The sequence below is a fragment of the Schistocerca piceifrons genome, chromosome 6, assembly GCF_021461385.2.
Source record: "Schistocerca piceifrons isolate TAMUIC-IGC-003096 chromosome 6, iqSchPice1.1, whole genome shotgun sequence".
Classification (NCBI taxonomy): Eukaryota; Metazoa; Arthropoda; class Insecta; order Orthoptera; family Acrididae; genus Schistocerca; species Schistocerca piceifrons.
The window spans coordinates 79134919-79151600 of NC_060143.1; the positions used below are offsets into that span (position 1 = coordinate 79134919).

Below are 16682 nucleotides of genomic sequence, written 5' to 3' on the forward strand. Positions count from 1 at the left end.
AAGGAAGTGGGTTTTAAGGGAGAGGCTAAGGAGTCATTCCAATCCCGAGAGCGGAAAGACTTACCTTAGGGGGAAAAAAGGACAGGTATACACTCGCACACACGCACATATCCATCCACACATACAGACACAAGCAGACATATTTAAAGACAAAGAGTTTGGGCAGAGATGTCAGTCGAGGCAGAAGTGTAGAGGCAAAGAAGTTGTTGAAAGACAGGGAGGTATGAGTGGCGGCAACTTGAAATTAGCGGAGATTGAGGCCTGGCGGATGACGAGAAGAGAGGATATACTGAAGGGCAAGTTCCCATCTCCGGAGTTCGGATAGGTTGGTGTTGGTGGGAAGTATCCAGATAACCCGGACGGTGTAACACTGTGCCAAGATGTGCTGGCTGTGCACCAAGGCATGTTTGGCCACAGGGTGATCCACATTACCAACAAACACTGTCTGCCTGTGTCCATTCATGCGAATGGACAGTTTGTTGCTGGTCATTCCCACATAGAATGCATCACAGTGTAGGCAGGTCAGTTGATAAATCACGTGGGTGCTTTCACACGTGGCTCTGCCTTTGATTGTGTACACCTTCCGGGTTACAGGACTGGAGTAGGTGGTGGTGGGAGGGTGCATGGGACAGGTTTTGCATCGGGGGTGGTTACAAGGATAGGAGCCAGAGGGTAGGGAAGGTGGTTTGGGTATTTCATAGGGATGAACTAACAGGTTACGAAGGTTAGATGGACGGCGGAAAGACACTCTTGGTGGAGTGGGGAGGATTTCATGTAGGATGGATCTCATTTCAGGGCAGGATTTGAGGAAGTCGTATCCCTGCCGAAACTCATTGTCTTTAAATATGTCTGCTTGTGTCTGTATGTGTGGATGGATATGTGCGTGTGTGCGAGTGTATACCTGTCCTTTTTTCTCCCTAAGGTAAGTCTTTCCGCTTCCAGGATTGGAATGACTCCTTACCCTCTCCCTTAAAACCCACTTCCTTTCGTCTTCCCCTCTCCTTCCCTCTTTCCTGATGAGGCAACAGTTTGTTGCGAAAGCTTGAATTTTGTGTGTATGTTTGTGTTTGTTTGTGTGTCTATCGACCTGCCAGCGCTTTCGTTCGGTAAGTCACCTCATCTTTGTTTTTATATATAATATGTATATTCTTCCGCGTTTGCTGTTGTCTCACTCTAGTTTCGTAGTTTATTAGGCAGACAGGATTTAAACTAGATAGCAGCAAACACGAAAGAATACATGGCAAAACGTTTATATTCATATTATTCTTATGGCGAAGAGAATACTGCATGTGATTCACAATTCATAAAAGTTCCTATTAGCAACCATCTCTTCTCACAGGTAGGAAAAAAATTCGGAACGTAGAGTTGGCCATATTGACAAACATCCCAAACAGTCTTGCCAGTCGGATTTTCGTAGTACTTTGAAATGCTGCTACATTTGAAGATGAACAATACGGCATTTGTATTTACTTCATTGGATAATGTATGAAAATGCAGTGGTCGAAAATCGGGGCGGAAAAAAAAAGCTCATCTTCCACCTTTTTTTTATTTATTTACTGATGCATAGATTTTGGCACCAGTATTTATCTTTGTGCTTGCAATGTATGCCTGTGTAGCGTTACATATATTTGACGGCAGAAGTTAGTTGTACCGGCGCCTACCAACATTTTTCAGAACTTCCGCTTACTTTGCACTCGATTCTAAGCCGCAGGCGGTTTTTTGGATTACAAAAACCGGAAAAAAGTGCGGCTTAGATTCGAGTAAATACGGTATGATTTTGAACATTGGAGAGTTACTACATATTGTACATAAATGTTTTGTTTTTGCCTAGTTATTGTGTGAACCCGAGTTATTGATAGCCAGATAAGCAAGTAATGTCCAATTTTATATCCTTGTCACTTGTCACTGTTTCATCAGTGGTTTTTGGAAGAACTTTATAACGCAATACACACTCACAACAACTTGTAGTAACTTCTCAGTACACCTTCCAACTGGACTTTTCTACACAGATAGCAGTATTTCATCTCAAAAATTGAGTTCTCAGTGAGTGAGAAAATTGCAATACTAATTTTTTTTCTTATTTCTGAGATTGCAAGATCTTTCTGTACATCATAAAATGAAACATTAGAAAACTGGGATAACATATTACCAATGCCACTTCAGAAACATTAGAGGGGTTCTGTCTTTGCAACACAACAAAGGAGTACAATTAAACTTACCATTTGGAATGAGAGAAGAGGGTATACGGGGTGGTGGGAGAGAGATAAACTATTGAATTCCACAAAGCTCGATACCTGATGCACTGCTACTTCTGTCCTAGATAACTAATCTACTAAGATATTGAAAGGATTTTAGAAATTAAAAATTTGCTAGCACCACAACTATGAATCCAAATCTTATTACTGATCATAATAAACTGTCTGAATTTGCTTATAATTGATTCACAATACATGCCTTTAGAAACCCATTTATGTTAAAAAAAAAAAGAAATAGTTGGCCTATTTAAACTTTCTATTGTTGCCAGGGTAACAGTACCGTAAGTTGGAAGTAAGGATGAATTTGTCTCAGACTCCAGTTAAACGATTTTCAATTTCTTTTTAAAATGATCATTTTCAACGCTACTAGCACCATCTTCAGCTGTACCTGTGTACATTAGTGAATTATTATAAGCCAATGCATATATAATACGTTGCATTAATATTGATATTATGTGTTACAAATTCCTTGACCTACTGCAGTAGTGAGATTAGCTAGTGGTCCATCAAGTCGGGGAACTACCTCGAACTGGCCTAAAAATCCTACCTAAGCTGCAACGCATGCATGTCATGTGAGATTCTCAATATTCTTGTGCTCTCCTCACACAGACTACAGGTTCTAGAGAAAAAAATGAATAGGTCATTTTCTGTAGGATGTTTAATGTAGTTTAATTTTGTACTGAGAGAGATTTTTGCTGGAGGGTGCAGTTTCCGAGTTTTTCAGGAACAGCTTACAAATATGATATTAAATGTGCTCTGTCTCAGAAATAGTTCAGAATAGGCCACATGTCCATATGAAGTTTTATTTGTTCAGATCACTAATAACATCATCCATTAACGCATGTGTATGTGACCTTATAATTGAACAGGTTAACATTTTATTCAAAGAGACACAGAAATAAAATAAAATAATGTTTTATGCTACATAAACGGTTACAGGCTAAACAAAGGAGAACAACATACTTGATTTTAGCTTCTAACCATCTAGCTCAATCAACAGTAATGGAATGTGTGATGCAGTTCTTTAGTGTGAACAGGTACATGTGAAGATGGGGCTAATAGCTTAAAAATTAATCATGTTAGAATGAAAAATGAATAAAATAAAACAAAAAAATAAATAAATGTTGAAAATCTTTTAATTGTAGTCTGAGGAAATTTCATCCTTACTTTCAACGGACAGCTGGTTAATTTGTTTGTGTAGGGTACTCAACAGTGAAGTTATCAGTGCTCTTATAAATATTATATGTGCTTAAAATATCTTAAATGGCAACCATATTGCCATAGAGTTGTACTCAAATCCACTTACTCTCTCACAAACAGACTCATAATGTACAGAGCACTTTGACATAAGCTTTGTGCCATAAATAAAGCTATCAAATACCACCAAATTTCATATGCCTGGAACATAATTCTACATTTTTTTGTGCAGGAGGAATGTAAATGCATCTTGTACATCAGAAACTGATGCATTAAAGAAATATAGAAAATATGACTTTCTTAACTCAGTTTCTGAAATACTGATGTGACAGGGAAGGCTCTATAAAAGGGAAATTGTCCCCAGAGGACCTGCTGGCGAAATTGTCTGAGAACACCTCCAAACAATGTTGCAGGCCATTTTCAAACAGCAGCTTGCACAGGGCCAGGTCAAAATTATGTCTCCTTAGCTCACATTGAAAGTGTTTAGAGCTGTCTGAACTTTACAAACCAGGTAAGCCTGTTGTTCATCATATGCTCCAACATATTTCCCCAAAGGACATTAATGATCTTTCATTGGTTTCAGGGGATTGAAAGGGGGACAGGGGGAGGGAGGGGCTTGAGGAAGCCTGCTGTCTCCTAAATGTGACTGAAGAGGGTGAGGAGGATGTCTTTAGCTGCATCTGTGAGGCCTCACAAAATGGTGTAATTGATTCAGTCATGAATAAACATGTCAGAGACAAAAGACTGTTATCTATAGCTCTCTCATATAAATGGGACACTTTTATTTTCATAATTATTGGATCAAAATTCGCAACTGTGCCTCTGAGCAATAGCTCTTTGATAGTAGTCATTCCAGTAAGGAACTCCACTACTGCCTGGCATGGAATAGAAAACATAATGTCGTTCCTGCACCACTTTAGAAGAGTGTTTCATAGTGTACAGTACATACCGTTGCTATTCTATCACACACAATGAAGTGAAACACTGAGTGATCAACCACAGGTTCAAACTGTGAAAGGAAAGATAGACAATCATCAATTATGAAAATCATAAATGGGAAGTGCTCCAAGACTGAAATTTTTACGCATAAAAACAAGAGCGATAACACAAGGGGTAGTTAGAGATTTCATTATCACCTCAAAAAATACAATTACATTATTAATTCTTTTGTTTGTTTGTAGGTACAAGTCTGGGATGTACTTCCCTTCCACAATCTTTGTCAATAACAAGTGCAAATTAGATGAAATAGTACATATAAAATGACATGCATCCTCATATAGACACACATTCATTAGTTTTCCCTTTTCAAACATTTTGGAATATTCTTGTACACTTCTAACGTAGCAACAATGGATGAAAAATTTTCCTGGTATTCTATTATGACTAACATGTATGTTCACTACTTAACCAAAGTGTTTTTCATGTGAAGGTATCTGAAGAAGTTCCCTCACACTTAGTCCACATTTCTGCTGAAAACTTATCAGGTACGTATCAGTATCTTGAATGTGTTGCACAACAACATGGTAATGTCATACGTTAGTATACACCTAGAACACTTATTATTTAACTCATTTCTAAGACTTGAAGCACTTACACTGGGAGCTCTCAAATCACCAGCAAAATTGCTCTTCTGGTATATTTTAAAAAAATGCTTTTATAAAAGCTTCAGTTCTAACATCCTCAAAATGTAATTGCTTTGCAGCTGACAGTTGTAAGGCTTGAATGATCTGACAAATAGCCATAAGCAAACAAACTGGCCCAATGTTCATTCACATATTTATGAAAATACAGTAAACCCCCTTTTACATGGAGCTTTTGTGATTCGAACAGCTTATTCCTTTAAAAAATGTTTTCCTTACATGTGGACCCCTGAAGGAGTGAACCAGAATCGTAATTCGAACATTTTTAGGTGGTATATGTAGTCTTCAAGTAAAAACTCATCACTTGCTAGAAATTAGAAAACAGCTTAGCATAATGATAAATTAGCCTTAGCAGGCAAGGCTTATAAGTTACTTATTACTGCCAAACAATCACAGGAAATTTATTCTTATTTAAAATTTTATTAATTTGTTTCTACCTTCTCGGACAGTATACTGACAAAGTTGTTAAATGGTAAGTGGTCTTCATTTGCTGGCCGCATTCTCAAGTGTATCAAAGCTTTTAGTGTGCGAGCTGTTGATTCAGTCATTGTATAAGATGATATGGAGTAACTAAAAACCATGAACTTATCAGTGAACACTATCAACTAAAAACTATGATCTCCCTACTGAACAAAAAAGTATTGCCACTTACTTTATTTTCAATTTGCAAAAACAAAAAAGAAGTTGCAAACCATGACAAGTCACAAATTTTATCAAAATGGGGTTTTAATTTGTGGTTAAAAACTTGTTGCAGCAACACTGATCCTACAACAGTTCCATGGGACCAACATAAATGTTAATTTAAAGAAGGGCTTTCTTAAAAGTTGGTCCATGAATACAGAGTTTTACTGTATTACTTCTTCAAATTACAAGCAACAAATCCAGCTTTCATTTCTATTTGAGAAGTTGTGTATTTTTTACAAAATAATAAGTTGTGTTTTATTCCTAGCTAAATAGCTACATTTTTAATACTCATTTACACTACACACAGAGTAGGGTTGGAAAGGAGTGAGTGGAAAGATCCTCCATTGATATTGGAGTGAGACTCATCAGCGCTGTGTTCACCAATGTCAATTTTCTGACACCCAAAGTTGCTTTGATTCTATCCAAGGGTGATGTTCAAATCGCTCACATGGTAAGAATTACCTAGAAATCAACCTTACTCAAACCTTAATCACATGCAGAGCTGTCACTGGCTACCGTAACTTTTGCAACGCTATTTTTTTGCTAGAGAAAAGCACATATCTTAAATGTGATGTTCTGTTTTCATGTAATTACACAATCATAACTATTCTTACCAATCTCCTGTGCAGTTTAATACACTCACAATGACTATTAGTATTCTGAAAGGCTACAGAATAACAAACAAATCACACACTTTTCCCATGCTGTTAATAGCTCGAATATTGACCAGAGCCATCAGTAGATGAGAACAAGACAGGTAGTTTTAGTGACACATACGGATGTCGGGAAAGGAGAGGCTGTTTTCAGGAACCTGCGACTGCACACCACCACAGCCCAGCCCAAGGCAGAGGGCGAACCTGTTCAGAGCTGGGGGAGAGCGGCTCTGCCGGTGCTGGTGCCGGCACTGACTGATCAGCAGGATTATCGGGCACGCCCGAGGGGCCAGCCCCGCAGTTCGCAGCGGGCTCAAAGTCTACCGCTAGTGTGTTGAAGACCGAGGCCGGTGTGTTGTACTGCGCCGGCGACAGCCCACGAGTTTCATTCTCGCGCAACAACTGCACCAGCACCTCCGGGTTCTGCGCCACTATGTACGTAGTCGGCCCGGCAGCAGCATTTGCTGATGCGGGATTCGCAGCACCCGGGACGGGAAATCGAGCTGGCTTTGGAGGTGGAGGGTCATCAGATCCAGATGAGCCTGTAATAAACACGCATAAATTAAGTAGACTTTTCAGACTGGAATAATGATGCCATGCAAAAATGGTCATTAAGCCCAAAACAGTTGTAGCATGACAGATACTTCTCAGTACATAACGTACACAAAAGCTCAATGATTCCAAAACTGAAAACAATGTCTTCATTTGGAGAAATTACAGGCAGTGTTGTAGCATGTTAAGCAGAATTATGTATTACAACATCCCTGTATGACTCACTGTGTTCTGTCTATCTTTGACAAAAACAAACACTCTTGTTGATGTGAAAGCAAGTAGCATGTTTTACTCACTTACTTGAAGCTACATCGAACATTCTGGTGCTGAGACCCAGGAGGAATCACTGCAGTCGACACATGGAAGAATTTCTGCAAGCTACATTTCCGACTTTGCTGATACGAAGGAGCAACAACACAATCATAGTCTACATCTCAACCTACATACATATTCTGTAAGCCACCATACAGTGTGTGTAGGAAGAGTACCATGTCATTTCCTTTCCTGTTCCACTCACAGATAGAGCAAGGCCAAAATGACTCCCTATATGCCTCTGTATAACCCCTAATTTATATTATCTCATCTTTGTGGTTCTTATACAAAATGTACATCGGTGGCAGTAAAAACATTCTGTAGTCAGCTTCAAACACCAGTTTTCTAATTTTTCTCAATAATGTTCCTCGTAAAGAATGTCAGCATCCCTCCAGGGATTACCATTGGAGTTCCTGAAGCATCTCTGTAATACTTGCATGTTGTTCGAATCTACTGATAACAAATCTAGCAGCTGGCTTCTGAACTGCTTTGATGTGTTCCTTTAATCCAACTTGGTGCGGATCTCAAACACAAGAGCAGTACTCAAGAATAGGTCACACTAGCATCCTATAAGCAGGGCATTACTAATGCTGTATCCAAGAATTAAGGGTTTGTTTTTCCTATTCATTGGCATTAACTTACATTTTTCTCCATTTAGAGTTAGCCGCCATTCATCATACCAATTAAAAATTTTGTCTAAGTTATCTTGTATCATCCTCCCATCACTCAACTTCAACACCTTTCCGATCACCACAGCATCATCAGCAAACAATCACAGGTTGCTGCTCACCCTGCCTGGCACATCATTAATGTACATAGAAACTAACAGCAGTTCTATCACACTTCCTTGAGGCACTCCTGACAATAGATTTGTCTCTGATGAACACTTGCCATAGATGACAACATGCTGAGTTCTATTACTTGAAAAGTCTTGGGAACCTACTCCATATGCTTGTACCTTCATCAACAGTCTGCAATGGTGCACCATATCCAATGCTTTCTGGAAATCTAGAAACACAGAATCTGCAAGCCGAGTTTTGCATGAGCTATGCTTTTTAAATTTGTGGACATAAGCATTTCGGTCTCTTAGGAAATTTATTACATTCAAACTCAGAATATGTTCTAAATTCTGCAGCAAACCAATATTCAGGATATTAGTCTGTAATTTTGTGGGTCCATTCTTTTACCTTTCTTATATACAGGAGTCACCTGAGCTTTTTTTCCAAAGCTTGGGACTTTGTGCTGGGCTAGAGATTTGCACACAAAAAAGAATCAGAGGGGCGCAGCAGCTCCAACTTCTCACAGCAGAATAAATAACTTTCCAGGCAATTTATCATCCAGATTAACAATCAACATAATTATATACAGATGCATTAAGGCACTGATGTTAGCTAATATCATGATACAATTCTATTGGTACCTCTAATTCCCAGGGTTACTAACATATGCATTTCATCTTTAAATCCAGATTGGCTGGAGATGAAAACAAATTCCTTACTAAATAAAGGGATAAGTTTGTCTATCTGATCCAAAAATTTTCAGTCAGACTCCGCAGTTTGCTGTGCTTCGTCAAGTTGATGCTTCCTGTGAAATTTCATTATCAATTCTATGGCACTGTTTGAAGTTAAGCAACCATCCACTGCTAACCTAGACATCACTGTAATCTATGTTGCACACAGTCTGATGTGAATAATGTAAGAGCTCTCTATCATGCACTTCCTACAAGTTCTATCAATCATCCCTGAAATGCGGAAACACCAGTTTTTGTAACAAGTGCATCTTGTCCTCCCTTGAAGATCCATATTTCTCCTTATGCACTACATGGTCATGCTGCTGTGTACTTATTTGATATCTGTTCTTCATTGGTTTTTTTACAATGCTGTGTATGATCTACCACGTATGTAATTATGTTTAGTACCTGCTCCTTGGACAAGAATTGAATTGTCCTTTACTATGTTTCATTGGAAACAGGATTTGTGGCTCCCTGTCCAATGTGGATGATGAACTACATGGTGCAACACCTGTTTCAATATCACTTTCACTTTTTAAACATGTATCATCATCATTGTACCCCTAATGCACATTGTCTGCACTGTCTTGCATATATGGCACCACATTCCAATGGCTCATCTTGCAGAAATGCTAATACATCTTCTGTCACTTCTTTCTCACTCTGCAAAATTCCTTGGGTTCCTTTCTGATGAAATGTCAACTTCAGCAACTGTTGTCATAGATATAATGCAATGTTTGTTTAAGGTTGTCATTTCTCTGCTTTGTATCAACTCCACTAGTGCTGTAGCACTGTTGTGAGTTACTTGTCAACTAAACAGTTCAACTATGCTCCGTAGCTCATGCTGTGCTTGCCTCTGGATACCTCCAGTCCAAACCACTGTGGTCACTGGCAACCAATATTGTCACTGCATTGTAGATAATATATGGGGCATCGAATTGTGTAAACATCATTGGCCTTTTGTGACCTTACACTCAAAGAGTTCCTTGTCAGGATTGCCAAACTGTTCCAGAGATATGAGAGCATCTCAGGATACTGTTATCATGTAATAAGTTTTTCCTTTGTGTTAAGCAAGGCCGTACTTTTAAAATAGTGCAAAGAAAAGCAATGTTTTCTGCTCATTCTGTTAAGACAACCAACACAACTCTATTTGTGGCCACAAAACATCAAGATCTTCTAGAGCACAATTGAGTTCTACCTCAGTGGACAATGCAAACACAGGATGTCCCAGCTTTACACTCCTGCAGACGGCAAGCAATTATGCTGAAGTACTCACAGATGAGAAAAAACTTTTGCATTGTATTCTGGACACTGGTAAAATTTCTTTGACTGCCATTCTGAATTTACAAATGGTTGACATTTTGGCCCTGAAAATCAATGCACTTGAGTCTGCAGTTACCACATCTGAATCCCACAGAACCAGCCATCTGAATTTACGAAATATATGGAATAACAATGACTTTGGTATCCACACCTCTGAGAGTTCACATTCATCAGCAGCCACACATCTGCACCATGAGATGCCACAATTATGCAACATGCATGTAACCGGCCACTGGCTGAATCTATTGACAAACATAGGATGTTTCCATTGATCTACTTACAGGAGTCGACCAGTACTGGCAAACTGTTCATGACACGTCACCACATGAAGGTCTCTATCTCGAAGTTTAGCTGGATCCTTACTGGAAATCAATCAGGCATTTCAGCAATCCACATTGCCTTTAACCTTGTTAACCCCATGACACAAGAGCCAATGAATGACAACTGGGGCTTCTGAGATTTAGAATCAATAGGTATTAACTCTGAACAGCAATCTTCAATGAGAGCAAGAGACTCTGCAATTTTGGAAGGGTTTAATTCACCTTACCATATCCAAGATGGGCAATGGGTAGTTCACCTACCATATTCCACATATGTTCTTTCCAACAAGTTCTGAAATGCTGAAAGATAGTTTGCTGCATTGCAAAGGCATCTGCTAAAAAATATCGAGTTCAGGCATTCCTACAATACTCAGATGTTAGAATGTATCAAACAATACTAAATTGAAGCAAGAGCTTCTTAAACACATATTTTATCTGCCACATCACACAGTCAAAAAGAATGACAAGAAACTATAAAGTGGCAAGTTGTTTTCGATGGATATGCTCATGAAGAAGGCGTTCCATCACTTAACGACATTTTTTAAATTGATCCTAATCTTCTGTCAAAAGTAATGGCTGTGCTTCTACAATTCCACCTACAATGTTTCACCATTATGTACGATATCACTCAAGCAATCGTTCTGCTTGCTCTTCACTCAGTTGATCAATATCCCATAAGATTCCTGTGGTATAAGGTCCCCATCAATGAAATTTTACAATCAATTCAGACAAGTTGGACAACTGTTAACCACTTCAACTGTATTACTTTTAGCCTTACATGCAGCCTCTTCCTGTTATCAGCCACTCTCAGACAACTGGCAACCACTTACAAGTCACAATTCCCCCATGGCTGCAGCCTTTACACATAAGAACATGTACACTGATGATGCTGCAGATGGAACTGAAGAACATGATAGACTGGTGTCTGCCTACTACAGGCTGGTGTCACTGATGTAACAACTACAGCTTTCACTGTCAAAATGAGAGACAAATTCACCACACTTGACCGAAATATAGATAGCCCAAGGATAAGACACAAATATGAATGTTACAGTACAGTGTATATCATGAGACACAACAAAGAATCATTTTCCTTAGCCCAAATGGCTATCACAGACAAAATATTAGACAGGATAGTAATGAAACCAAATTTGTCATAAGCTATTTCAAGCTTCTACACTCCCCTGGGTTTAGTTTTGTCAGTGTCCATAACTGGAAAAATTTATTCCAAGCCACTTGGCTGCTAGGATTGTATTGGGAAGAAATCCTTTCTCATCAGCTTGCCTCGAAATGGCTTATGTGGCTTCTGCCACTTCCAAATCTATCTAATATATCAATACCCAGATGGATCTCCACCTTATAGAACAGTGGTTTGTGGATCATATTTTTTGTGATACTTCTGACTGCATACATTGTGTCAGCTTGCATGTCACTTGTGATGAACATGGAAACACTTTTGCACATCTGGTGTGCAATAAAAACAGTTTAGCACCTGTCATGAGAGTAGCAAACTCATGTTTCAAATTGCTAGCTACATTGTTGGGAACAAGACTTGTTACATTGTTACTGCAATGCTACCAACAGTGACACTGGGAATGAAATGCTTTAGACTGACTCCTTCATTGCCATAGAATGGGTAAGAGCAGATCCTAGCACCTAGAATTTGACTGTCCTATGTACAGCTTGGTGGAAGGGTGGTAAAAAACAACGGTGCAGTAAAACAATGTGTTCATGAAGAACTTGGGTGAAGCAGTCTGGATGAGGAGAGACTTTATACTATTCTTGTAAGCATCAAAGTTGCACTCAACTTCAGATCTATCTCCGAGAGTGATAACAAAATACTCACGCCATCACAATTCCTGATGAGGAGGGGGAGGAACAACTTAACTAGTTTACTGAGAGGCATCAAGCCTTCAAAGACAACCGACTTAGTAAAAGAATTCAGGCTCCAGCAGAAACTAACAGAAGACTTCTTGCCATGACACATATGGAAAAAGGTGAGACTAAAAGAACTTAAAAACTGGCACAAGATGGATTTTATGAGACTGTTAACCTCCATACCCCAGGATAAAAAGAGATTACCATGCCAATCCAACTGGTTATAGCACTGGACATTGTCCAAGATGAGGAGAACATCATGGCACATTAAAAAGAATTATATCTTTGTGGTCTTTTTTTCTTTGATGTAAATAAAAGTTCTTGTTGATGTTAAGGCAAACGGTGCATGTTAGTAAATTACTATGAGCTACACTAAACAGGCAGAACACCAAAAGAGATACAACAGGAGATAGAAAATGCCCTCCAAGTCACATTATGGGAGGGACAGAAGCAGCCACTACTGTGGCGACAATGCACCACAGCCAGTTAAGGGAGCTTACAGCTCTGACACACTCTCATTTGTGTAAAGTGAACATCACAGTAGTATAGTCCTCTTTAATGAAACTGAATCTCTGTGTTTCTGCAAATGTTCAATTGGGGCCATTTTAGAAGTGCCTGAGGAGAGCAGATTAAGCCAAAATGAATGACAATTTTCTAGTACACCTGTTGGCATTGATTTTGTGAGAGTGGTTACAAATCACTTGGGGGTTGTGGCTGCAACTGTGTTACATGAGAAATATTATGATAGAAAAATTTTCTCACAAGCTGGCTGACAAAGTAGAACTTCTGGTACAGACTAAAAGTAAAATATGTCAAACCCTCAAGGAAGATGCAATGATGGAATGTCGGTGTGCTCTGTACCACATAATTGGAGAATCTGTCATGTACCGGAGCTCCAGTAAACATCAGTGTTCATTGTCTCAGAGTTCATGTAGAAACAATTAAAAGTACTACGCTTTATCAGATTTTGTGGCATACTGAGCCCCTGGTTTGTTAACAAGTGAGATAGCTCATGTCACTGGGTTGTCCCTAAGTGTAATTCTGTGACTGTGCTTTAGCCTAAACAGAATTGGGGCAATATCACCCAGGAGCATCTAGAACCAGACCACTATTTCCCTTTTACTCATACACAAAGAAAGTAAGTCACAGTGATCATTGTAAACAGCAGCAACAGGCAGAATATCAACACAAACAGCCTTCAATCATTTTTATTAGTACATTAACAAAAATAAGACTGTAGTAATGAAAAAGAGAGATCATGTGAGGAAACATTTTGGAAGAGAATGGAGAAAGTGGTTTGTTCTCTGACAAATGGTGATTTCGAGTAACACACAACAACATACAACTGGAGAGAGTGGGACACAAAGTAACTGGTTAATTCTGAAAAGCATCATTACTGATGCAAAAGATTGATGGTGTGGATAGGAATTGATATTTGCGGGCCTTCAGAGTCCCTCATCATGATACAGCATTCTGTGATGGTTCAGAGGTATAGACAGGAGATCCTGTGACATTTTGTGTGTAATGTTCTGTCACTATTGAGAATCCTTTCCCCTTTGTTGATTACTCTCATTTGCAAACAATGGAAACTCCAGGCAGAAATTTCAACAATGTAGGAAGAAATAGATTTCTGCTTACAGTAAGGAAGAGATGCTGGAGTTGGCAGTCATGTGTGCATGAGGTGTGCTTGCTTTGTGTGTGTGTGTGTGTGTGTGTGTGTGTGTGTGTGTGTTACTGATGAAGAATGTGGCCGACTGTCTTTTAACCGTGCCTGTCTGCAACTTAACATGCCTTCTTTACGGCAAGCAGCAATCTGTCTTTTCCTACATTATTCTAATTTGCATTGTGCCTGAGCTGGTACAGGCTGAGATCAGTCTTGATGTAGTTTCTGAATGTGATACTTCCTCATTGTATCTAAGGGTTGCTTACTATGTTTTCTGGAGCCAGGCCAGCCTCTTCTATGCTGTTCCACAACTTCAGACTACCATTCTTCTGGAAAGACACATCGTCTGCCCATGAACTGATTACAGTCTTAATGAATCCGTGCTACACACACGCAATTCTCTGACGACAGTTGATAGTTATTATAATGGGGGGGGGGGGGGGGGGGGCAAGAACTGCGAACCAATATTTTTTTTATATGTATAATTCTTGTACTTTCTGTTGAATTAACACCATCGAAGTATAAGTCACTTGTTAAACATCACTTTGCCAATAGACAGTTACAAGCCATTGTCAAAACCATGTATACTGGCCAGAACAATCCCGGGTCACACCAGGTGATATTCATTATGTGTACACTGACTTTGAACATACTAATATAGAATGCAAGATGATATCTAAGCAGATACAAAGCAATATATCAAAAGTAGCTGATGGGATTTATGTTTGGAAACATTCCACGTGGGAGATATGACACACACACACTCACACACACTAAAAAATCATAATAAAATTGAGAGAATAAAATGCCTGGAGACAGTGATCATGTGCGTGTGTGTTGTGCTTGAGTGAATGTGTGTGTCTTCTATTTCAGAACAAGGACTTTTCCATCCAAAAGCTTAAATGTTAAGCAGTACTTTTCTTTGTACCTGTCTGTGACTCAATGCCTTCTCTATGTAGTGAGTAGCAATCTGTCCTTTCATATTGTTGTTATCTTGGACATTCTGAAGTTTGAATAAATAAGGAATGATAAAAATTTCATACATATAAATTTAAAAATCCTATCAGTTCCTTCCAGTATATTGTCCTGTATCTACTTAAATGTTGCAGTCAGAAAAACATTTAATAAAACTATTTCTATGTAACAACCTGATATATGAAAAGTAAACTGCATACAAACAAAAAACAGCAATGAAAATTGAATAGCAGCAGGAAAACACTGTCTGTTAGCACAACACTCAATACTGTTTAAGTCTGTTGGAAGTCCATTTACACTACAAAAATTCCTTGAAATATTACTCACCCCATGACATTGCTTGCACCCTGCGGTTCTCTCTCCTCATTGTTTCCTGCTGCTGATTTCGTTCCTCCAACAGGATCTCACTGTTGATGAAGAAAAACATAGGGGAGGTAGAGAAAATTTCAGAAGTCTGCACTACAATGTTCTTAAATTAACAACATAGGTAACTATAGAAAAGAAAATGTTAAAATCACAAAGCAATGAAAGCCAACCAGTAATTACCCTTCAAAAGCATCACTTCCGATACTGCCAATAGAAACAAATACAATACGAAACAATACCCCTTTTCAGAAAGGAAAGAGAAACTGGTTGGGGAGTTTGGGAAATTCTGAGTGAGGGGGGAGGGGGGGCTGTAACCTGCCACTCTCCTCCAGTCCACCAACATACGCCAAATAGTTTCCCTTTTCTCAATGACGAAAGAGGTCACTGTTCTGAAAACCAGGACCAGTACTTGCTACTTCAATTACTTCCATCAGCAGTAATAGGAGCTGCACCTTATGAAGGCATTGGATTTAGTTACTCAGAAGTTTGTATATTTCTTATATCACATTGTCGTTCACAAGGTGTTGTATGTTATCAAAACTGTTACTCAACTACTTTTTCAAAAGTAAGTAGAAATGCAGTGGCATGGGATGGGGTCAGAAGCTACACAAACCTCTGAGGAACTCTAATTTTACATGTTATAAACAACAGGAGCTTTTATTCACAGTTACAAGAAATGTAGCAATTAGAAGAGTAAGTCACTCCAAAGCACAATTTATGAGAATCATGTAGTGCAAGACACAAAAACGAATGAAAGCTCGAATGTGACGCACAAGTTTCAATTACAACATATTTCATAAGTTATAAACAGAACAGAGACAACGGTAGAAGTATGTACTCTGTGAAATTAGTTACATGTTCCAGTGATCAATCGCATGATAACTGTTATGTTGTGGAATGTGTCAAGTAAATAAGGAATACACACATGAATCAAGGTTCTTTCTCTTGTTTATTCTTTTTAAAAAAAAAAAAAAAAAAAGCTTAAAATCTTTATTGCTTATCCCATTCCCTTAAATGACACAAAATGCATCTATTATACCTACAGACTTATTTATTCCTATTCAGGAATTCATCCATGGTATAGGAGTTGTCAAGGAAATATGATTTCAATTTATTTTTGAAACTATTACTGCTGTCTGTCAGACATTTTAAAGGTGAATTTTCCAATTACGATTCTCATATAAACCCAAAAACTCAATATGCTCTACCCTGGTTACTGACTTCTGTTGATGTGTTATATTTATTGAAGGAACTGTACTCTTTGCAGTGGAAAACTGGATGTACTTGGCTTTTTCAAAGTTCAGAGCAAGCCCATTCACAAAAAACCAATTAAGAACTTTTCCAAAGACATTAT

At 38.7% G+C, this 16682-nt stretch overlaps 1 protein-coding gene across 5 annotated transcripts in view; it reads right to left on the bottom strand.

Moving 5' to 3' along the window:
• Positions 1-16682, bottom strand: part of LOC124802503 (focal adhesion kinase 1) — a 762075-nt gene that overhangs the window by 63068 nt on the left and 682325 nt on the right. For 4 of the 5 annotated variants that reach the window (XM_047263324.1, XM_047263323.1, XM_047263322.1 and 1 more), the window contains 2 exons: positions 15290-15369; positions 6634-6971 (listed from right to left, as the gene is read on the bottom strand). In XM_047263324.1, coding sequence (XP_047119280.1) covers positions 6634-6971; positions 15290-15369 — 418 coding nt within the window. The remainder of the gene's footprint in view (positions 1-6633; positions 6972-15289; positions 15370-16682) is intronic. The other variant, XM_047263326.1, reaches the window with a different exon arrangement.